This window comes from Chiloscyllium punctatum, chromosome 10, assembly GCF_047496795.1.
Source record: "Chiloscyllium punctatum isolate Juve2018m chromosome 10, sChiPun1.3, whole genome shotgun sequence".
NCBI classification, from domain to species: domain Eukaryota; kingdom Metazoa; phylum Chordata; class Chondrichthyes; order Orectolobiformes; family Hemiscylliidae; genus Chiloscyllium; species Chiloscyllium punctatum.
The window spans coordinates 77,121,985-77,145,398 of NC_092748.1; the positions used below are offsets into that span (position 1 = coordinate 77,121,985).

The window sequence follows — 23,414 nt, forward strand, 5'->3', positions numbered from 1 at the left end:
TTGCTGAAACAGTTATCAATTTAATTACACCTACTTTAACTTTCCTAACTTAGCCAATGTGGTACCCTGCTAGGTTCTTTTCCCCCATTGTTGTTCCAGAACAGTATCATCTAAAAACATATAGTGCAATTTCCCCTGCTTGGAGTGGAGAGAACAATGGCAAGACAAGGTTGGGTACATTGGTGAAAATGAAAAAAATTGGAATCTCAACATTGAGAAAACGATATTCTGATTTTTCCCTTAATCTTTAAATGGTGACTTCAGATTCTTACGACTCAGGAAATGAGATTATTAGCCCAACTTGTCTCATATATAAACCATTTCCAACTCTCCTCTCCTTCCCAGAGAATCTAAACAGTCTCTGTTCAACGCGAGTTATATCAATTTAAAACCAACAGCATTTGTCAACACTTTATGTCACAAACATTGCATAAGTCCCAACAAATTAACCATGCCTGAGAATCAAAGAGTAGCATTGCTTAGTTAGGTCAAGCAGGATTTTACTTTTTAAAAAAGTTCTTGGAATTGGATGTTGCTGGCTACGCCACCATTTACCACATATCCCTTGTAGCCCAGCGCCATGCACATTGCTGTGGGAGTGGAGTCATATTTAAGCCAGATAAGGATGACAGACTTACTTGCCTAAAAGACACTAGTGAACCACATGGCTTTTTAGAACAAGCAACATTGATTGCAAAGTCACAATTAGGTTGGCTTTTTATTTCAAACATTTACTGAATTTATATTTCACCATTACCTTGGGATTTGAACTCATGTTCCCAGAAAATGAGCGTGGGACTCTGCCACTACTACAATGACATTACCACTATGCAAACAGAGCCTCCCACTGTCAGTCAGAGGCAGTCACCTCAGTTAGCCCAGAGGCTAGTCTGATCCTTGTCCAGGTGGTTGATCAGGATCAGTCAAGCACTTAGTCCTATCAGAGTCAGGGAATTGGTGTTCTCAGAGTCCAGGGATTGGGCCATGATCAGTCCTGCAAGTTAAATACAAGTAGTCCAGGGATAACAGGTACATCTATCGGGGAGCTTTGGAGACATCAGCCTGGAAACTGGGCAAGAAAGTTCAATATCATCCCACAACAGAGAGCTGTGGGCTATATAATCTTTTTCAAATATATGTTGCACATGTAACAGTTTATGCTACATTAAGAGTTGAATTCTGTCAGTGTGACAACATTGTAGATGCATCCCCCACCCCGCCACAAAGAAAAGTCAAACTGCCACATCCCCTGAATGAAAGAGAAAAGGGTCACGGTTACCCTGAATTTTTATGCCAGGGTCACATTTCAAGGAGCGACTGTGGACTTCTGTGGTAATCTTCAATCCAGAAATGGGATATCACCGATGCCACTTTGTTCCTCAATCACAGCTGCTCATGTCGTCATGGGGGGGGGGGGGGGGGGGGGGGGAAGGATAAGGTGAGTCAAGCAACTTGGGCAGCGTAATTCTCCACCATCATTGGATTCTCTCAGGTGAAGTGGGCTATAGAACATACCTGAACTGCATAGTGAGGACTCGACATAAAGTTCGTCAACAGAAGTCTTCCATTCCATCATCGTTCAAATTATTTGTGACTATCGGTGCCAGATTCTGGAGGTTTGTGCCAGTTATCCTGGGAGCTGCTATGGTACTTGCATTCTGGAGAACTCCTAGGGCCCTGTTTCTTTGCAAGTTTGCCACACAATGATTGGGAGACAAAGGCTACGCCTTTACCAAGTTTCAGAATTTATTACAAAACATAGCCTAGTACCCATTTAAAGTTTAAACTTGATACTTAATCTAATCTTACTGAGCTGTCAGATGTTTGTATCTAATCATCAGAATCAAAAGAGCTAAGTAGCTGAATATTTATGAGCCAAACAATGGAGCTATCAATTAGGATCTAACTCACAAACAGAACACAGGATATCAGTTATTATGTCATCAGTTGAAACATTTCAACCTTCTACTTTCAGCTTCTCCCAGTTTTCTTGGGGGTCACCACAATGCTGGCTTAATTATCTTCTCCCATCACTTCCAGCCAATCACCTATTATTCTTCTAGTGCTGCTATGTTTCGGTCTTGTAATACCACATCCTTTCAGCTGGTCGTAGGCCTTCCTCTTCTCCTCCTTCCTGAGAATACCATCATCATCAGTTGCCTCACAACATGTCCTCTCTGTCAGATCCAAGATGGTGGCAGAGTAGGACTCTTCAGCCAGAGCTCGTCGGCTCCATCATTTCTTTTTTTTAATTCAACTTTGTTTTTTTTTCACCATTCTTTCTTTTCAACAATGTCCTGAACTCCCAGCTGTGGCAATCTCTTGGCTTGGTGTGGGTGTCTCTCGGCCCGGCATAGCAGACTCCAGGTGGCCCAGTATGGACTTCCAGTTGAAATGACTCCAGAGCAGTCCACTGGCCTCGAGATGAAGCCCAGCATGGTCTGGAGGCAAGGCCTGGTGTGGACTAGGTTGGAAGGGCTGTTATTCTGAACTTTTTTATTTCTTTACTTTTCTAATTTATTCCTATGATTGGTAATGCTAGACTTTTTATTTCTCCATGTTTCTAATTTTCTCTCCCTACGAATTTGTACTTAAGAATCTGGACATTGGGTCCTTTGTAACTAAGATGATACCATAAGTGGCGACTTGTAAACTCTTCTCTGTACTCATTTGAGTAGACTCAAAGAGATGTACATCACAGAAATGGACCCTTTGGTCCAACTAGTCCATGCCGACCAGATATCCTAATCTAATCTAGTTTCATTTGCCAGCACTTGGATCATATCCCTCTAAACCTTTCCTATTCATGTATTCATCCAGATGCCTTTTAAATCTTGTAATTGTTCCAGCCTCCACCACTTCCTCTGGCAGCTCATTCCACATATGCATCACCCTCTCTGTGAAAAGTTGCCCCTTATGTCCCTTTTAAGTTTTTCTACTCTCACCCTAAACCTATGCCCTCTGTTTCTGGACTCCTCTAACCCAGGGAAAAAACCTTGTCTATTTACCCTATCCATGTCCCTCATGGTTTTATAAACCTCTAAAAGGTCACCCCTCAGCCTCCTACGCTCCAGGGAAAACAGCCGCAGCTTATTCAGCCTCTCCCTGTAGTTCAAATCCTCCAACCCTGACAACATACTTGTAAATCTTTTCTGAACTCTTTCAAGTTTCACAACATCCATCCGATAGGAGGGAGACCAGAATTGCACACAATATTCCAAAAGTGGCCTAACCAATGTCTAGTACATCCACAACATTACCTCTCAACTCCAAAACATAATCCTCTGTCCAATAAAGGAAAGCATACCAAAAACCTTCTTCATTATCCTATCCACTTATGAGTCCACTTTCAAGAAACTATGAACCTGCACTCCAAATACATGACATAAAGCTAATTCTAAAATTCACTATACAGCATGGCATGATACCATTTCAAACTCATCTTGGCTAGTTTCTTGATGCTCTAACAGTCTTCACTGATTCCCAGATGTACTTGTTCCTAATCTTGTCCTTTCTTGTCACTCCATGCATCTAGTTACTCAGCATCCACATCTCTTTATTACCAATCAGTATTCCTCTCTTCTTGATGATGTACAAGTCAATTCTTCCTTTTGGTGATGGTAACATATCCCACAACACTACACTATTTCTCTTGCAATTACTCCAAACACAACTAATCCTTTTGCTCAACTTCCATTCCTTTACTTGCAACTCCTGCCCTCAGTGACCCCAATTATTTGAAGCTACTCATTTTCCCTAAGTTTTCCTCCATAGCCTTTACAACTTAACTTTGGTCTTTTGTTTTCCCTAGGATCAAACTGACAGCCCATATATTGAATGTTTGGTCTGCTGATCATCGTACCCTGCCTTCTCTAGTTCTTCAGATATTCAGTCACATTCTGATCATCTCCTTCATATAACTCAATGTTATCTGCAAATATCACTGATCATGGGACTTCCTCCTCCTTGACTCAGATCCTGCATGACAATTATGAAGAAGGAACTAAGTGATGAATGATCCTTGGTGTAAACTTTCAAATCCTCATTCCTGCCCACACTGTTTCTTTCTATTCCTTAGTTCCTTGTACATGCCTGTAATTATTGTACATACGTCTCAGAGTCTCTACAAATTTTAAAACCTGTCTTGGACATCTACCCCCTCAGAAGATTTGGTCATAAGCCTTTGCTTGACACGTGAATAAAATCTTCATATAGCATTGAATCTTCAATATTTCTCCACCATTTCCTTCAAGCAAAAAAGTACGTTGTGGTGATTCTACTTGTCATGAAACCAAACCGGCTTTCAAAGATTTGTCATTTTGCTGTGTTCTGTCTATGACTCTGTACCATATTTTGATGATGTGGCAGTAATTTAATTCGTGGATAGTTGAGGCAATATTGAATGTGTCCCTTTCTTTGAATGTCGATGCAAAAATGTTTGGCCCCATGCCCTTGAATTTTCTTTTTCATTGTAAAATAATTGTATAGCTTATTCAGGATTTGAACCCCAGACTTATCTGAATAGGTCCATGCAGTCACTGATATCTCATCTGATCTGACTGCATTACCATATTTCACTCTATTCAGTGTTGGTCTGACGATTTTATTCATGCTTCTTATTATTCCTAGATTTTCTGCTACATCTTTGATTTTTTTTCTTCGGTCTTCATCACTTATACTGCAGTCAAAGTATTTATCCCATTTTTCAATGATTTCATCTCAATTACTAACGTTACTCTACTGGTATCCTCAAATCTTCATATATTTCCCATAAATTTTGTTAATCAATCTAATCTGAAAAAAACCTTTTCTTTCTCTTTGTTTGTGAAGAACGTCATACATTTGCATTACGGCCAGGGATATTTCAAAGTGATTGAATAAACAATCAAAATATTGAAGTGATTTCTTGAAGTCACCCACTGATAGGATGATGGTAAACATGGACAATCAAACTTTTAACTTACATCATTTGATTTTAATATAAGACCTTCACAGACTAAAATGATTTCTGAAAGGTAAAAAAAGTGGCTGCTGTGGTCATCTGACCACAGATTGAGGCAAGCTTCATGAAACCAATGTGAGATAAACAAAACCATCTGAATACCTTAAAAAAATACTTAAGGAAGTGACCTTAGAAATAGTGGATGCATTAGTGGTCAACTTTCAAGATTCTATAGGCTTTGGTACAGTTCCTATGGATTGGGCGGTGGCTAATGATTCCCCACTGTTTAACAAGGAGGTAGAGGGAAAATAGTGAAACGTGGCATATTAGACCGAGATCTGTAATGGGGAAACTTCTTTGCCCGGGACCATATGAAATTTCAGAAGTTGTGAACACTGCCCAGTCCATCACACAAGCCAACCTTCCATCCATTGACTTCACCTATATTCCCCACTGCCTCAAGAAGGCAGCCAATATTGTCAAAGACCCCTCCCAACCTGGTTATAATCTCTTCCATCAGGCAGAACTTATAAAAGCTTAAACATATGTATCATCAGATTCAAGAACTGCTTCTTCACTGCTGCTATTAGACTTCTGAATAGACTTCTCAAATTTCAAATTTACTGTTGATCTCACACTTTTTGCACTTACTCTGCAGCCGTAATGCCCTGTTCTAACACCCTAACACACTCTGTGTGGTATGACCTTCACAGCACCCAAGTACATGTGACAACAATAAATCGAATCAAATAAAAGATTTAATAGCAGAGCACTTCAAAAACAGTGACAAGGTCAGACAAAGTCAGCAAGAATTTTTGTGAGGAAAGTCATGCCAGACAAATCTACTGGAATCTTTTCAAAATGTAACATGCAGAGTTGACAAAGGAAAGCCAGTGAATGTGGTTTACTTGAGCTTTCAAAGGCTTTCAATAAGTTTTCACATTATAGACTGGCGGTTGGGGGTATGTGGAGGGGTTGGTTAACTCAGCTGATCGCATATCTGGTTTGCAATGCAAAGTGATGCTAACAGTGTGGGTTCAATTCCCATGAAAGATTTTTCTTGTTAACCTCTTCCCTCGCCTGAGGCACGGTAACTGTCAGGTTAAACCACCTCCAGTCATCTCTCTCTAATGAGACAGCAACCTTATATTCTGGCAAGAATATCACTATTTTATGTAATAGATGACCATGTAAAATTAAAGCTCACGTAATTGAGATAGTATACTGACACTGATAGAGAGTTGGTTCATGGACAAGACACAAGGCTGAATAAACAGGTCTTTTTTCTGAATGGCTGACAGCGACTAGTGAGCTATGCAAGGTTCAGTGCTTGGACTTGCAGTGTTGGACTTAAAAATATCTCCAAACTTGCTTGTTAAAGATTAGTGGTTTAGGGTTAATTGGATATGACAATAAGCAATCAAAGGAAAATATATTAAAAAAAATAGGGGAGCAATGATCTAATGGTCTGATGGCTAGTCTAGTAATCCAGAAACCCAGCTAATGGGGACCCAGGTTTGAATCCCACCATGGCAGATGGTGGTACTTGAATTCAGTTTTTAAAAATCTGGAATTAAGAGTCTACTGTCAAGCATGAACCATTCTCTATATTTTTGGGAAACCAATCTTGCTCACTGAATGAAGGAAATCTGCCCTCCTTACCTGATGGGGCCCAAATGTGACTCCAAAGCTTCAGCAATGTGGTCGACTCTCAAATGCCCTCTGAAATGGCCTAGCAAGCTACTCAGTTGTATCAATTGCTACAAAGTCACAACAAAGAAATGAAACTGGACAGATCAAGGCAACAGCAGGAACAGCCTCGTCGACCCTGCCAATCCTCTTACTAATATCTGGGGGCTAGTTCCAAAATTGGGAGAGCTGTCTCAGACTAGTCAAGTAACAACCTGACATAGTCATACTTATGGGATCATATCTTACAATGTCCCAGACACCAGGATCACCATCCCTGGGTAAGTCTCACAGGCAGGACAGGCCCAGCAGAGGTGGTGACACAGTGGTATACAGTCAGAAGGGAGTTGCCCTGGGAGCCTTCAATATTGACTCCAGACCCCAACAGGTCTCATAACTTCAGGTTCAACATGGCTAATCCCCCTGCTGATTACCACGCACTGTCTTCCCTCAGCTGATAAATCAGTACACTTCGACGTTGAGCAACAGGGAGGAAGCACTGAGGGTGACAAGAGTGCAGATTGTACCCTGGGTAAAGAATATCAATGGTCACCACTAAGAGTGGCTCAGCAGCAGCACTACTCATCAAGCTGGTTGAGTCCGAAAGGACATAGCTGCTAGATTGGATCTGCAGCAGATGGTGAGGGAACCAACAAATAGGTAAAACATAATTGACCTCATCCTTACCAATCTGCCAGCTGCAGATACATCTTTCCATGACAGTATCAGTAAGAGTGACCACAACACTGTCCTTGTGGAGATGAAGTCCAGCCTTCACATTGAGAATACCTTCCATCGTGTTGTAAAGCACTATCCCTGTGCTATATAGGACAGGCTTCCAACAAATCTACCAACACGTTTGCTAATAAATTTGCTATGTATTGCAGCCCACGTATTCAGTTTGATCAGATCTTAAAGAACCCGTTAGCCACTTTCAGCCTAACAAAACAGGACCCCAGCTATTCACTATGCATATTAATTATTTAAATAAGGGAACAGAAAGTAACTTCTCCATGTTCACAAAAGTGAATGAGGGCATATCAGGAGCAGCACTAGGCATGCCCAAAAATGAGGTGTCAACCTGCTGAAGCTTCCAAACACGACTACTTGAATGCTAAACAGATTAAGCAGGAAGTGACAGAGAGTGAATGGATCCCATAACGAACACATCAGATCTAAGTTCTGCAGTCCTGCCACATCCAGTCGTAAATGGTGGTGGGCAATTAAACAACTTACTGGAGGAAGATGCTCTTCAAACATCCCCATCCTCAAAGATGAACAGCCCCAACACATAATGCAAAAGATAAGGGTGAAGAGTTTGCAGCAATCTTCAGCTAGAAGTGCCGAGTGAATGATCCACCTTGGCTTCATCCAGTGGTCCCCACTGATACCAGTCTGCAGTCAATTCAATTCGGTCTACGTCATGTCAAGAAATGGTTGGGAACACTGGGTACTGCAAAACCATGGCGCCTGACAACATTCTGGGAATAGTATTGAAGACTTGTGCTCCAGAACTTGCCACTCCTGTAGCCAAGCTGTTCCAGTACAGTAGCATTTACCTGACAATGTGGAAAACTTACCGAGGTATATCCTCTACGCAAAAAGCAGGACAAGTCCAAACTGGCCATTTACGGCCCCATTAGTCTACTCTCAATTACTAGTAAAGTGTTGGAAGGTATCATGAACAATACTATCCAACAGCACCTGCTCAGCAACAACTTACCCAGTGACATCCAGTTTGTGTTCCACCAGGGCCATTCAGCTCTTGACTTCAGTACAGCCTTGGTTCAAACATGGGAAAAACAGCTGAATTCCAGAGATGAGGTGGAAGTAACAAGCCATCATATCAAGGCCGTATTTGACCAAACGTGGCATCAAGAAGCCCTAGCAAAAGTGGATTAAATGCATAACGGGGGAGAACTCTCCACTGGTTGGAGTCATACCTGGTACACAGGAAGATAGTTATGGTTGATTGAGATCAGTCGTCTCAACTCCAGGACTCCAACCACCTTCAGTTGCTTCATCAATCCATCATAATGTCAGAAGTGAGGATGTTCGCTGATGATTGCACAATATTCAGCACCATTCACAACTCCTCAGATACTGAAGAAGTCCATTTTCAAATGCAGTAATTTCTGATCAATATTCAGGCTTGGATTGAGAAGTGGCAAGTAACACGCACACCACATAAATACCAGGCAATGACTGTCTCCATATAAAAGACGGTGAAAGTGAGGACTGCAGATGCTGGAGATTATGGTCAAGAGTGTGGTGCTGGAAAAGCACAGGAGGTCAGGCAGCATCCAAATTCCAGTTTGGAATTCATGATGAAGGAATGCTGCCTGACCTGCTGTACATTTCTAGCACCACACTATCGACTCCAATAAAAGACAATCTATTCAATGTTGTTATCATCACTGAATTCATATTGTCAACATGTGTGTGTGTGTGTGTGTGTGTGTCTGGGATGGGGGAGGTGGGGTTTACAATTGACCAGAAATTCAATCAGACTCACCATATAAACACCGTGACTACAAAGAAACAGTCAAAAGCTTCGAATACTGTGGCGAGTAACTCATTCCTAACTCCTCCAAATCTGTTCACCATCTACAAGTCACAATCAAAAGGCTGATGGTATATTCCACACTTGCCTGGATGGATATAGTTCCAACAACGCTCAAATAGTGTCCATCTAAGACAAAGTAGCTCACTTGACTAGTATCACATCCACAAACATCCACTCCCTTGACAGCAGATGCTCAGTACAAATAGCTGCTACAATCTACAAGATGCGTTGCAGAAATTCATCAAAGATCCCTTCCAAACCCATGACTAGTTCTATCTAGAAGGACAAGGACAGCAGATACATGGTAACACCGCTATCTTGAAGCTGCTCACCATCCTGACTTTTTAAAATTCTCTTGTATGATGTATGCGTCTCTGGCTGGCCATCTCCAGTTGGCCTTGTGAAGGTGGACTTGGAAATATCCTGCTGCTCCTTCAGTCACTGGCTGAAAATTCCTGGGATTCCCTGTATTAGGACTTTGTGGGTCTACCTGCAGCACACAGACTGCTGAGGTTCACACCACCTTCAAGGGCAACTAGGGACAGGCATTAAATGCTGTCCAGAGGCAATGCCCACATCCCACGAATCACAAAACAAGAAACAGGCTTAATGTAAGAGCAGTCTGTTTTAGCTGGAAGGTAACTGCAATGTACCTGCCTTGGAATTGGAACAGGCTCTTCTACAACAACATCTGGACCTATTTTTTGCACAAAGGAAAGCTTAGGAAAAGTACTCTGGAAACATCAGTGCAGCATGTAATATCAGATTCAGAATAGTATTAATATTGTGAACTTTTCCCACCTCAAAGGGGCCTTTCACTATCGGACTGGGGCTGACTGGTCTGGGAAAAGTTAGATAAAGCTCAAAGATACAGCTGTCATCCAGGAATCCCTGATGGGTAGAAGGCAGTTAGACTTGCTTGCTGAATATGTCTAAAGTAGTTTCAGCTGATAGGTTCACTCATTAGTTTGCATAAATCTTATGTAGATTATCCTAATAGATTTGCTATGTATTGAATATCAAAATGTATTCATTTTGATCAGACCTTAAAGAATCCATTCGCTACTTTCAGCCTAACAATACAGGACCCAGCTATTCACTAAGCATTTTAATGATTTAAATGAGGGAACTGAAAAGTAATGTCTCCATGTTCACAAAACAGGATGGGAGGGTGAACTGTGAGAAGGATACAGTGACGTTTCAGTGTGATTTTGACAAAGTGATGAAGTGGACAAATGCATGACAGATGAAGTATAATACAGATAAATGTGAGGTCATCTACTTCGGTAGTAAAAATAAGAAGGCCTATTGTTATCTGAAAGGTGTGACGGATTAGGAAAGGGAGAGGTACAATGAGATCCTTATGTCCACGTACACCAGTCACTGAAAGTAAGCATTTGGGTGCATAGGCTGTGAAGACGACAAATGGTATGTTGACCTTCATAGTAAAATAATTCAAGTACAGAAACAGGGATGTCTTGCTGCAATTATACAATGCCTTTGGGATAGCATTTCTGGAGTACTGTGTCCACTTTTGATCTCCTTATCTGAAGAAGGATATTCTGACTATGGAGGGATTGCAATGATGATTTACCAGGCTTAACTCTGGATGGCAGAACAGATGTATGAAGAGACACTGGATCATTTAGGACTTCATTCACTTGAGTTTTGAAGAATAAGGGGGATCTCATAGAAACCTATAAAGTTCTAACAGGACTAGACATGGTTAATGCAGGAAGGATTTTCCTGACGATCAGGGAATCCAGAGCATGAAGTCACAGTCTAAAGTTACAAGGTAAGCTATTTAGGACTGAGATCAGGTAAAATTTGTTCACTCAAATAATGGTGAACCAGTGATATAAGTTTATCATGGAAAGCAGTTGAGGCCAAAACATGGAATGCTTTCAAGAAGACAAAATAGTTCTTTGAGCTGAAGGAGTCAAAGGGCAGGAGAGAAAGTGGCAACATGGTACTGAGTTGAATGGTCAGCCATGATCATGTAGAGTGGTGGGGCAGACTCGAAGGGCAAAATGGTCTACTTCTGTTCCTATTTTCGATGCTTTTATGCATTTTTGCATATGTGTTTATTTTTCTTGGGTTATTAGGTCAAAGTTTTCTCTTTCTTGCCCCATTCTGGAAAATCATGAAATTTACACCTTCAAATTGATTAACTACATTTTTAATTGACATCTGATACTGCTGCATGTAAAAAATAAATGCAAGTATTTGTTGCAATTGGCTAAAGGCAGGTTGACAGCGATACCTCTACCAACATCATATGAAAAATATTACTCTTCCAGAAAACATATCAAGCTGATCCAATCATTGCATTCTTTCAAAGGCATATATGGTTCATTGAGGAGCAATTTTCTAATTTCAGGTCCAAACAGTCAATTCATTTGCATAACAAACTTTACTCAGCACTGCTGGTACACAGTGGCAAGAGCATGCACTGCATATAAGATATGCAACAGGAACTGACCAAGCCTCCTACTTTGGTAGCACTTTCCAAACCCACATTCTCTACTATCTAGGAGGGTAAGGGAAGTACATTGTTTTCATATTCTTTCACGGGATATGGATGTCATTGGCAACCGTAGCATTTTTAGGCTGTCCCTAATTGCCCTTGATCAGAGTGGCTTTCTAGGGCATTTCAGAGAGCACATAAAAATCATCCATGTGACTGTCTGGGTAAGGATGACAGTTTTCCTTCCCTAATGAGCAGTGAACCAGATGGCTTTGTATGACAACTGATGATAGTTTCACAGTCGCCATTACTGATGCTAGCTCTCATCTCCAGATTTGTGAATTGAATTTGAATTTGAATTCATTAGCAGCCCTGGTAGGATCTGAACCATTTCCACAGAGAATTAACTGGGTCGGCAGATTATTATGTAGAAGCATTACCACGACGCCACCATCTCTGCACAATGCATGGGAACACTGCCACTTGCAAGATTCCCTCCAAGTTACACATTATAACACCATTCCTTCACTGTCACTAGGTCAAATGCTGACATTTTGGAACTCCATTCCTAACAGAACAATAGTGTTCCATCTCCACATGACAGGCAGCTCACCAACAGCTTGTCAAGGGCATTTAGGGATGAGCAAATGTTGAAGTTGCCAGTTGTGCTTATATCCCACGAGTGTATAATTTTATAAAACTTCCTTAACCTCCCACAGAATTCCAGGGTGAATAAAATGTTGCATGGTAACTTTTCTATTTTTAGTTTCATTAGCATTTTTAATTTGGTGCCCTTTTGAATAATTATTCCCAGTACAGGGACTTCCACACTGTCCTCAGGCATCCCTAGAGTTCTACTTTCACATTCACCTGCTAAGAAATTATGCAAAATGCTTATTCCACATCCCAGCAATGTGAAACACATGTTCCGTTTCTCAAATGGAGATCACCTCTTCTTTCAATATCCCTACATTTCAGATGTTCTGATAAAAACTGTTACTTTTCTTTCTATTGATTCCCAGTGATCTTTATTATCCATTTTAGATCTCCATTGATTCTTCATGATTCCCCTTAAAATTATTTATGATCTTTTGTCTTTGCTTCTCCATGAAACTTCCTGACTTTAATGGACTTATTCTTTTCCCAAATTAATGTATTTAATTTGTGCCACTTTACCTCAGTTGAATGGACAGAATTCTTTGCTGACAAGAACAGGACTGTGGATTTGAACTACATAAGCACATAATCTAAACTGGTATTTCAGTGCATTACTGAGAGTGCTAAAATATGAAAGGTATTATAATTCTGGTGAAAAATTTGGCTGAGGCCCTATAATCCTGTTCAGATGGAAGTACTGGGTTCTAAAGCATTCATCTGAATTAATATTATTATGAAGGGTACAAAATCATATCCCCTATTCTAATTAGTGCCTCTAGTTTTCCACTTAATATTTACTGATTTGTATATTCACACAGAATTTAGGTGAAGCCAATCATATCTGTTGATCATTCCCTCTTCCTAAACTCATCCAATGCCACAGGCATTGGATTAAAAGGATTACCCTTTTAATCCATTTGTTGAGTTATGTGCTGTTGTGTATAGGCTCGGTCTCCTTAATAGGCCAGATAAAGTAAACTCTGAGACTAGTAAAAGAAAACAAATCTAACTTCTCAATATTCTTTTGAAAGGCCTCAATCCCTTCTCTTCCCTAACGCAGTTAATCCAATATAAATTGAGTCTTGAATCTGGTCACTCTCCCTGTCCAACACCATCTCTGGCTACTCAATTACACTCCTTACACCTATTCCCAGAAAGCATTCCTGTTCATTGCAGCTGCAGAAAAAAAAACATTTTATACCTCGACTAATGGAGTATGCAAAATGTCATGGCTATGTAATTACATTGAAAATATTTTGTAAAAAAAATCCTCGTTAACTTTTGGACTTTTGTCAGCCAGCAGTTACATGGGTGATTCTTGTCGATTCACTTCCATCAGCCGAAAGCAGATAGATTGCTCTTAGCAACCGCAAAGGGAATCATTCGGAATTTGATCATCCCTTTGGTTTTGAAGACATGAAAATTCAAATCTTCTGAGACAAGCAAATGTCTGGAAGGAACCATCTCAGATAATTTCTACACAAATAACTTTGCTATTTGAGACAATGATTTATCAAGAGGTAAAACTGAAGTTGGCTGCTGTATTATCTGTCCAAAACTACTTTCAAACCAGAACTACACAGAAAGCTCTCTGAGAGGTAACATCTTCAAGTGAGTGCTCAGGTGTGAGAAAGCTATGTTTCAGGGAAAAAAGAACTAGCTTTTCTGCCAAAAGAGTCCAGGCAATCTACAAGCATCATAGCCACAGAACTAGATAGGAACGATAAATCTTCTCTCACTCACTGCCTCAAAGTCTGCTCTACTCACGGTGTATACTTACACAAGAAAAGACCATTACAGAAGGCATGCAGTTGCAGAATCTGAGGCTAAGGGTTGACATTTTCAATTCAGTAAGGAGGAACTCAAGCAACGGTACACAAGATATTTAGTGGAACTTTCTCCGTTGACCTTGGTAACTATTTTGTTTTCTTTAATAGCTTTATCTCTTTATGCTACAGAAAACTTTAGCAATAGGTTTTAATAAACTGCAAATGTTTAACTGCTGGGCTATTTTAATTCAAATCATAAAAATTAAAAATTAGCGCTAAAAAAGCTACATTAATTTGTAGCTCACTGACAATACTACAGACATGTCTGGTGTTTAGTACCTTGTTTATTTTCTGAACGTACCTTCAGCTTCTAATTTCCTTATGGTAACCCTTAGATTCACAGTACCATGGTATTGAGCGTGAATTCTCTCTCCTAAGTCACCATTCTTGGACGTGACAAAGACACCCTATTGAACAACTTCAGACCTTCAGGAATACTGCAATAACTATCCCACATCACAATTTACCTAGATAACTGGTCACTAGATTCACTCCCAAGCATCTTTTAGTTGTAGAGTGAGCTGTTTATGCAATGTGTACCTGAGAAAGCCTTTTCTCTCATATTGTGATGCATGCCTAATTATTTCTCAAAGTCTGGAACTTTGTGTTTGGAACTGAGCTCCAGAGGAGTAAATGTCACCATCTTCTATGAAGTACTCACAGGTCTATCACTCACTCTAAACCTGCCAATGCACATGACCTTTAATAAGGCTCATGGACTACAACTCTCACTATTGCATGCATTACATCAACTCAAATGCTCTCACCCATTTCATTCTCCCAAACTACAAACCTGTCCTGCCCTCTGTACTTTCCATTTATTCACAGGGGAGACACTAATTATCCGTCCTCTGTAAATATACTCTGTGCCTCCCTTTGTCTCATTAGACCATCCTTCAGACTAATATCTCCACAGCAGCACAACTGACTTTCCTGTAAACCACAGACTTGTTGCACCTTACTTATGAAACTGACATTTGTCAAGTTCTTGGAAGGGAACTTGCATATGGTGGTGTTTCTATGTAATTTTATGTTCTATGTCCTTGTCCTTCTAGGAAATAGTAGGTTGGCGTGGTTCTCAATGGTTAGTGTTGCTGCCTCACAGTGCCAGTGTCTGATTCCACCCTCAGGTGACTATCTGTGTGGAGTTTGTACATACTCCCCATGTCTACATCGGTTTATTCCAGGTATTCTGCTTTCCTCCCACACACCAAAGATGTGCAGGCTAGGTGGATTAGCTATGCTAACTTGTCCCATAGCATGCAGGGATATGCAGACTAGATGGATTAGCCATGGGAAATGTAGGGGTATAGCGCCAGGGTAGGGGGATGGGTCTGGGTGGGATGCTCTTCAGAGGGTCAGTGTAGACACGATGGGCCAAATGACCTACTTCCACACTGTTGGGATTCTTTGATTCTATCGGTTTGCAAAATAATATCTTTATGAATTTTTGCAGTGCATAATGTAGATGGTACACATTGCTGCTACTAAACATCAGTAGTGGCGTGAAGAATCGTTTGTGGTGCCAATCAAGTGGGCTGCTTTGTCCTGGATGGTGTCAAGCTTTTTGATTGTTTTTTGCATAGTACTCATCCAATTGCGTGGGGTGTATTCCATTAGACACCTGTATTGTGGCTTTGGGTGGACAGACTCTGGGGACTCGGAGGCGAGCTACATGCTGCAGGATTCTTAGTCTCTGACCTTGTAGCCACAGTATATATATGCTAGACCAGTTCAATTAATGACCAACAGTTACCCCAGTTCATTAATTGTGAGGAATTCAGTGTGTTATGGACCAGACTATATTTTAAAATAAGTAACCTAGACCCTAACTTTTCTTGCTTTAAAGGCAACCATAAAGTGATGTGTGCCAGGTGCAATCCGACCGGTCAAACTATTGTTAAGCAAAAACACAATTTATTCAAACATTATAGTTAAAATACAACAAAAGGAGGAAGTAACTGGAATAAATTAACAGAATAATAGGTACAGTAACTCATACTAATTAAGTGTTCTAATGTAGTAAACATTCCCCTTGGCAAAAAGGCAAATTCAGAAATCAGATTGTCTCACATGCAATGCCCGGAATAGGAAATTAAACCTGAACAACTCACTGTAAACAAGAGAAGGGAAACAATAGCTTCGACAAAACTCAAGTAGCTTCTGGTGAATCTAAAAGTTAAAAACACAAACAAGAAATCCTTCCAACTCTGAGCAAGCTGGCCACACCCATCCAGGCTGCTTCAATTATTCCTACTTTAAAAAAAGGCCTCACAAGTTGTTTATGTTTCCACAGATTGCTCTGCACCTCCTGTTCAATCTCTCTCTTCAAAGAAACCAGGATAAAATCACAACATTAACACAAGTGAAGGTAATGCTGTTGAATACTAAGGGGTGACAGTTAGATACTCTCTTGTTAGAGATGGCCATTGTCTGGCACTTCTTTGTGTAAATGTTACTTGTTAATTGTCAGCCCTTCCCTGGACATGTCCTGACTTTGCTTCATTTGGGCACAGACTGATTTAATATTTGAGGAATCATGAATGGCCCTGAGCATATCCAGCTTGTAACCTTATGAAGAAGGGAATGCCATTAGTGAAGTGGCTGAGGATGCTTGGGCAGGAGGAATTCCTGCAGCGATGTCCTGGAGCTGAGATGACCAATCTCCAACAACCATAACCATCTTCCTTCATGCTAGGTATGACTCTAACTAGCAGAAACATCTTCCTGAGATTCCCACTGAATCCTGCTTTGCTAGGGCTCCTTTATACCATACTTGGTCAAATGCAGCCTCAATTCAAGAGCAGTCACTTTTGCTTTAAATCTGGAATTCAGCTATTTGATCCATGCTTGGGGTCTTTAACTTCCCCAATATTGACTGGGAATACTATAGTTCAGGTAGCTTAGATGGGTCAGTTTTTGTTCAATGTGCGCAGGAGGGTTTTCCTGGCACAGTATGTAGGCAGGCCAACAAGGGGTGATGCCATATTGGATTTGAAACAGGGGAATGAATCCGGGCAAGTGTTAGATTTGGAGGTAGATGAGCACTTTGGTGATAGTGATCATAATTTGGTTATGTTTACATTAGCAATGTGCAGAGATAGGTTTATACTGCAGGGAAAGAGGTATAACTGGGGGAAAATGATCCGATTAGGCAAGATTTAGGATGCATAGTATGGGGAAGGAAACTGCAGGGGATGGACACTCTTGAAATGTGGAACTTATTCAAGGAACAGCTACTGCGGATCCTTGATAAGTACATACCTATCAGGCAGGGAGATAATTGTTGAGAGAGGGAGCCATGGTTTACTAGAGAAGTTGAATCTCTTGTCAAGAGGAAGAGGAGGTTTTTGTGAGGATGAGGCATGAAAGCTCAGTTAGGGAGCTTGAGAGCTATAAGTTAGCCAGACAAGATCGAAAGAGAGGGCTAAGAAGAGCCAGGAGGGGGACATGAGAAGTTGTTGGCGAATAGGATCAAGGAAAACTCTAAGGCCTTCTACAGGTATATCAGGAATAAAAGAATGACTAGAGTAAGATTAGAACTAATCAAAAATAGTAAATGGAAAGTTGTGTGTGTGGAATCTGAGGACATAGGGGAAGTGCTTAATGAATACTTTTCATCAGTATTCACATTGGAAAAGGGCAATGTTAGTGAGAATATGAAGATACAGACTACAAGATTAGATGGGATTGAGGTTGACACAGAAGAAGCTTTATCAATTTTGGAAGATCTGAAAGTAGATAAGACCAGGGCTGGTTGGGATTTATCCTCGGATTCTCTGGGAAGCCAGGTAAGAGATTGTTGTGCCTTTGGCTTCAATCTTTATGTTACCATTGGCAACAAGAGTAGTGCCAAAAGACTGGAGGATAGCAAATGTTGTTCCCTTGTTTAAGAAGAGGAGTCAAGACAACCCTGGTAATTATAGGCCAGTGAGCCTTACTTCGGTTGTGGTTAAGGTGTTGGAAAAGGTTAGAAGAGATAGGATTTATAATCATCTGGAGAGGAATAATTTGATTAGGGATAGTCAACCCTTCATGAAGGGTAGGTCGTGCCTCATTAACCTTATTGAGTTCTTTGAGAAGGTGAGAAAACAGGTGGATGAAGGTCAGGTGGTTGATGTGGTGTATATGGCCTTCAGTAAGGCATTTGATAAGGTTCCACATGGTAGGCTGTTGCATAAAATAAAAAGTTCGGGTTTGAGGGTGATTTAGTGATTTGGATCAGAAATTGGCTAGCTGAAAGAAGACAGAGGGTGGTGGTTGATGGGAAATGTTCATCCTGGAACTCAGTAATCACTGGTCTGCTGCAAGGATCTGTTTTGGGGCCACCGCTGTTTGTCATTTTTATAAATGATCCCGATGTGGGTGTAGAAGGATGGGTTAGTAAATTTGCGGATGACACAAAGGTAGGCAGATGTGGATAGTGTTGAAGGATGTTGTGGGTTACAGAGGGACGTAGATAAGCTGCAGAGTTAGGCTGAGAAGTGGCAAATGGAGTTTAATGTAGATAAGTGTGAGGTAGTTCACTTCAGAAGAAGCAACAAGAATGTAGATGAACAGAGACATCTCTGTGTCCAGGTACATAAATGCTTGGTATGGAAGGAAGGTCTTATGATGAAAGGCTGAGGGAACTGAGGGTGTTTTCGTTAGAGAAGAAGGTTGAGAGGTGACTTAATTGAGATGTATATGATAATCAGAGGGTTAGATAGGGTGAACAGGGAGAGACTTTTTCGGATGGTGAGCACTAATATGAGGGGACATAGCTTTAAATTGATGGGTGATAGATTTAGTCCACTTATCAGGGGTAGTTTTTTTAATCAGAGAGTAGTAGGGGCATGGAACGGCCTGCCTGCAACAGTAGTAGACTCACCAATGTTAAGAGCATTTAAATGGGCATTGGACATACATATGAATAATAATAGAATGATTGGCATCAGATTAATTTCACAGGTCAAGCAACATCAAGGGTTGAACAGCCTGTTCTGCACTGTAACGTTCTATGTTCTTTGTTCTATGACATACCTGGGCAAATGTTCACATTGTTGGGTAGAGACAGTGCTAAAGCTTTTCTGGAACAGCTTGCTAGGGGTGCAGTGAGTTCTGGAGCACAAGTATTCAGTTCTACTGCTGAGCTTAGATCTGACCCATTGGTTATGGGATCACTTAACTCTGTCTATCACTTGTTGCCTGGCATGTAAACAGTCCTGTTTTGTAGGTGACTCTTCATTTTTAGGTAGCCATGGTGCTGCTCGTGGTATGACCTATTGCACTCTTCATTGAAACTTTTGAGATACTGGTCAGTAACTACTGTTTCACATAAATAGTAACTCAGTTTATCATTTAAGATTATACTTTGAAGGACTCATCTATTTATTTTAAATTTTTATGGTAAAATGTACTGTATAATTTATGGGCTTTAAATAATCATCACGCATTTCAACAAAAATAGCTACACCATAAAATGCTTGAGGTAGTGAACTATTACATAGATCACTGAAAATAACTATTTTGTTGTCCATTTTTTGAGATTACACAAAGCTTTGGGAACATGCAGTTTATAAATAAGAGAAAGGGTTTTTTAAAAAATTCTTGAAATTATATATTGGTACTACATGTTTCTATGATCTAATGAAAGTATCACAATCTGGAGCCAAAATGTAACACACGTAATGTTCCTTCCAAACTTAAATATAGTTTAGAAAATTTAAAAAAAACTCTTAATTGGCCCTGAACAGTTTGGGCTAATGTGCAACATTTGGGAGAATCATTTAAGAGGCGAGGCTTATCTTGATGTGGGGAGCAACTACTTGTATTTTCCAAGAGAGTTCCAGTCTTGGAGACAAGATTCTCTCACAGTAGCCTCATTAACTGCATATCTCATCTCATTAATTTCAAGTGTCCTATCCCACCACACATAATTAGGAAACTAAGATACTTAGGATAAGTGAGACATGAAAGTTAGTGCAAGTACTCGGTGACTCCAGCTTACTGCTTGCTCTTCTGGATATCCATCTTATACACCCAGCACCAATATCTCAGAAAACACCCGAGTGTACCTGCCACTCAACAACCCTGTCCATAGATGCTGGCATCCAATACCTGCCAATCTCTCGAAGCCCTCATGACACCTCTTCAATCCACTTATGGATCACTTCTGAACTTTAAAGCAGCACTTTGAGGTGAGTGGATAACTTGCATTGAAATGTTAGCACAAGGAGACTGTGCATCTAACTCATGAACTGAGCCAGGCTGCATTTCAAAACTCTTTGTTTGCTGTCTTTAGTACTCACTCACTTTGAGTCTCCCTGGATATTCTCATCACCACCATTACCTTGCCTTGCCTTTTAGTGCTTTGTATCCCCAACCAGAACTACCAGGCTCATGTTATATCTGTCTTACCTTGCTGGTTAGTGAAACACAAAGCCAGCAAGCTTGTCATGGTTGTCAGTAGTCCTCATTCAAGTCCAGGGCTCCTTGCAGAATAAGTCAAAAGTAGCCTCCAATATTGGTCCAGAGGCTTGGGTACAGTTGACCACTCAAAGTGGTCACATTCAGGATCTTCTCTTCATAGGGATGGGAAGTTGAATATTGGGCAACCCACCAACCATTTTGGCTATTTCTACTCTTCCCACTTAGAAGAAAAAGGGAGGGACTGTAGAAGATGAAATTGAATAGAACTGGTGCTGTTGGGCAAAGGTGATAGGTTGAGAGAGAAAGACTGAGTCAGCTGAGCAGTGGTTACGAGAGTGGGTGTTTGAGTGGATGAAAGCAAGCTTGAACTTTGGTGGATGCAAGAGTAGAAACAGTGAGTGTGAGGTAGCAGAGTGAAGGTGTTGGTCCTTACCCTGACCAAGTGGAGAAGGTAGGAGAAAGTGAGGACTGCAGATGCTGGAGATCAGGGTCGAAGAGTGTGGAGCTGCAAAACCACAGCTGGTCAAGCAGCATCCGAGGAGCAGGAGAATTGACATTTCCAGCATAAGCCCTTCATCACGAATGAGGCTAGTGGACAAAATAATTTATATTCTTCTTGCACTGCTGGGTACTCCTCCGGATGGCTCAGACTACAATAAGCTAGGCAACAACGTTGGGTCAAGACTGGCAGGATCTGATGACGTGGGTACCTCTACTAATCCTGGAGAAAAAGATCATCCTTTCCCTGCACTATCCTGCTTACCATGAGCTTCAGGTGGCAGTCCACAAAGCCGGGCACCAGGTTTCCCTTCTCTGCCAGATACAGGGCAAATATCATGCTGTGAAGGACAACTGAGAATTGACAATGCTTTTCCAGGTGCATTAAACCTTTTAAAAATGGCAAAAAGAAACAATGAAACTCGACAACATTGACATAGTGAAAAAAAAAGTTAAGGTTCAGTTCCATATTTTATGATGACACAACAGAACTGCTGCAAAATGGACTTTCAACAGATATTAAAGGCTTATGCTCTGTAGTAACCTTCTTAAGCTAGTCATTTAGAATTCAACGAAGTGTCCAGTTAAGTTCTCATCTGACAAGTTTTGATAAGGCTGCTAAACAATTGCCTTGCTGATCTGCCAGTCTGCAAAGAAGGTTGAGCTCCCTTCCAAGTTGTGTAAACTGTATGAAAATAAAGACAGTAACAAATGCCTTCAGAACTGTACCTTCTGTAGGGTGAATGATATGCTTGTTGAGCTGATTCAAAGCTCAAGCCAAAATTTATTTTGAGGGGCCGGGGATCATTTTGTCTCATATCACCTGATCCCCTTTGAAGTCCTGCCCACAATTTATCTTTGTATCAGTGAGAGAAGATGGTGAGAAGATGGAAATATGAGCAGAGGGTCTGGTGAAGCAATGAGGCAAAAGTGGATACTGCAGATGCTGCAGATTAGAGTCAAGATTAGAGTAGGGCTGGAAAAGCACAACAGGTCAGGCAGCATCAGAGAAGCAGGAAAATCGACATTTCTGGCAAAAGCCCTTCAGCAGGAGGGCTTCCTGATGAAGACCTTTTGCTCGAAACGTGAATTTTCCAGCTCCTCGGATGCTGTCTGACCTGCTGTGCTTTTCCAGCACTACTCTAACCTTTACTTGTGAAGCAATGGTCATGTCCCTACTTCTTGGCCAAATTTCCAGATTCAAGTTCCACCGTTCTAGAGACATGTCAGAACATGATTACACAGTGTGATTTAAACAATGCTTTGAAATAAATATTTTTAAAAGAACAGAAAATCGATCAGATTTTATTGAGATTATTAAAAGAACAATCAACATGTTTAAAATATCATTGGAACGGTTTCATAGTTAATAGTACTCTATCCCATTCTCCAGGTTCTCTCCCCTGGCCCTGTCAGACCTAATTTAAGTTCGATCATCCTCTTATACCGGCCTGGGTTTAAGTTGGCATATGCGTGATTTCAAAGTAAATTTGTTTATTTCTGTTTGCCTGAATAACTGTATGATTATTTTCTTGCAGAACTATGAAACAGCAGCTCTTGAGAGTGAACGTACCTTTAGCAGGACATTAAGCTTCATGATGTTTGGAATGAACAGACAGCACGACCAGCAGCAATAATTAGGAATGGCGAAGCTATTTGTTTCCAGACATTGAAGATTTCTCTACAATTTCTGGAGTCAAAAGTCCAACATTTGCCTGGAGATTTATGATTAACGAATGCAGTAGATCGAAGACGGGCGGTCCGGAAAAGCGGTGTGATTTCAAAACTGGTTGGAGCTTTTCTGCTGACTTAGCTGGAACACCAGGTCCTTTTCCGCTCCTTGGTAAACAAGTAACTTCACAGCCGACTGGGTGGAGCTGACTCAGAAAGATATCAGATCAAACTGAGCATTTCGGTGTTTTCCGGAGCCATGGGAAAGTTACGTGCTCACGTACACTTGAGGTTTCTGATTTGACCGGTGACTTATCACTAGTAACCAGGGCGAAACTGCATTACATTACGGCAAACTGTTTCAACCCGCGATTTTATTTTATAAAAAACGAATTTACATAAATATCAGTCAACAGAAATGTTTAGAGGAGCGTGATGGGCCAGTTACACTTAATTTGCGTAGAAATCCTGAGCAATTCCGAATTAATTTTCTGGCAATGATATAGTGACTGTTATGTTTGTGTTGGTGCAAGAAAGTTCAGAGTGAACTAGAATAAGCTCCAGTAGAGAGGATCCTACAAGGGCTAAACTATTGGTTTCTTTTGCGCTTTTGCAAACAAATCGTGATTGAAACGAAGCGATAGATCTGGGGAGACTGACTGGAGTGCAGGTATAAAACTGTTA

At 40.8% G+C, this 23,414-nt stretch overlaps 1 protein-coding gene across 2 annotated transcripts in view; it reads right to left on the reverse strand.

The window, feature by feature from the left end:
* tmem37 (transmembrane protein 37) overlaps positions 1 to 22,968 on the reverse strand; it is a 46,353-nt gene extending 23,385 nt beyond the window's left edge. The window contains exon 1 of one of the 2 annotated variants that reach the window (XM_072579603.1): positions 22,633 to 22,968. In XM_072579603.1, coding sequence (XP_072435704.1) covers positions 22,633 to 22,656 — 24 coding nt within the window. In that variant the 5' untranslated portion in view covers positions 22,657 to 22,968. The remainder of the gene's footprint in view (positions 1 to 22,632) is intronic. The other variant, XM_072579604.1, reaches the window with a different exon arrangement.
* Positions 22,969 to 23,414: the final 446 nt, after the last annotated feature.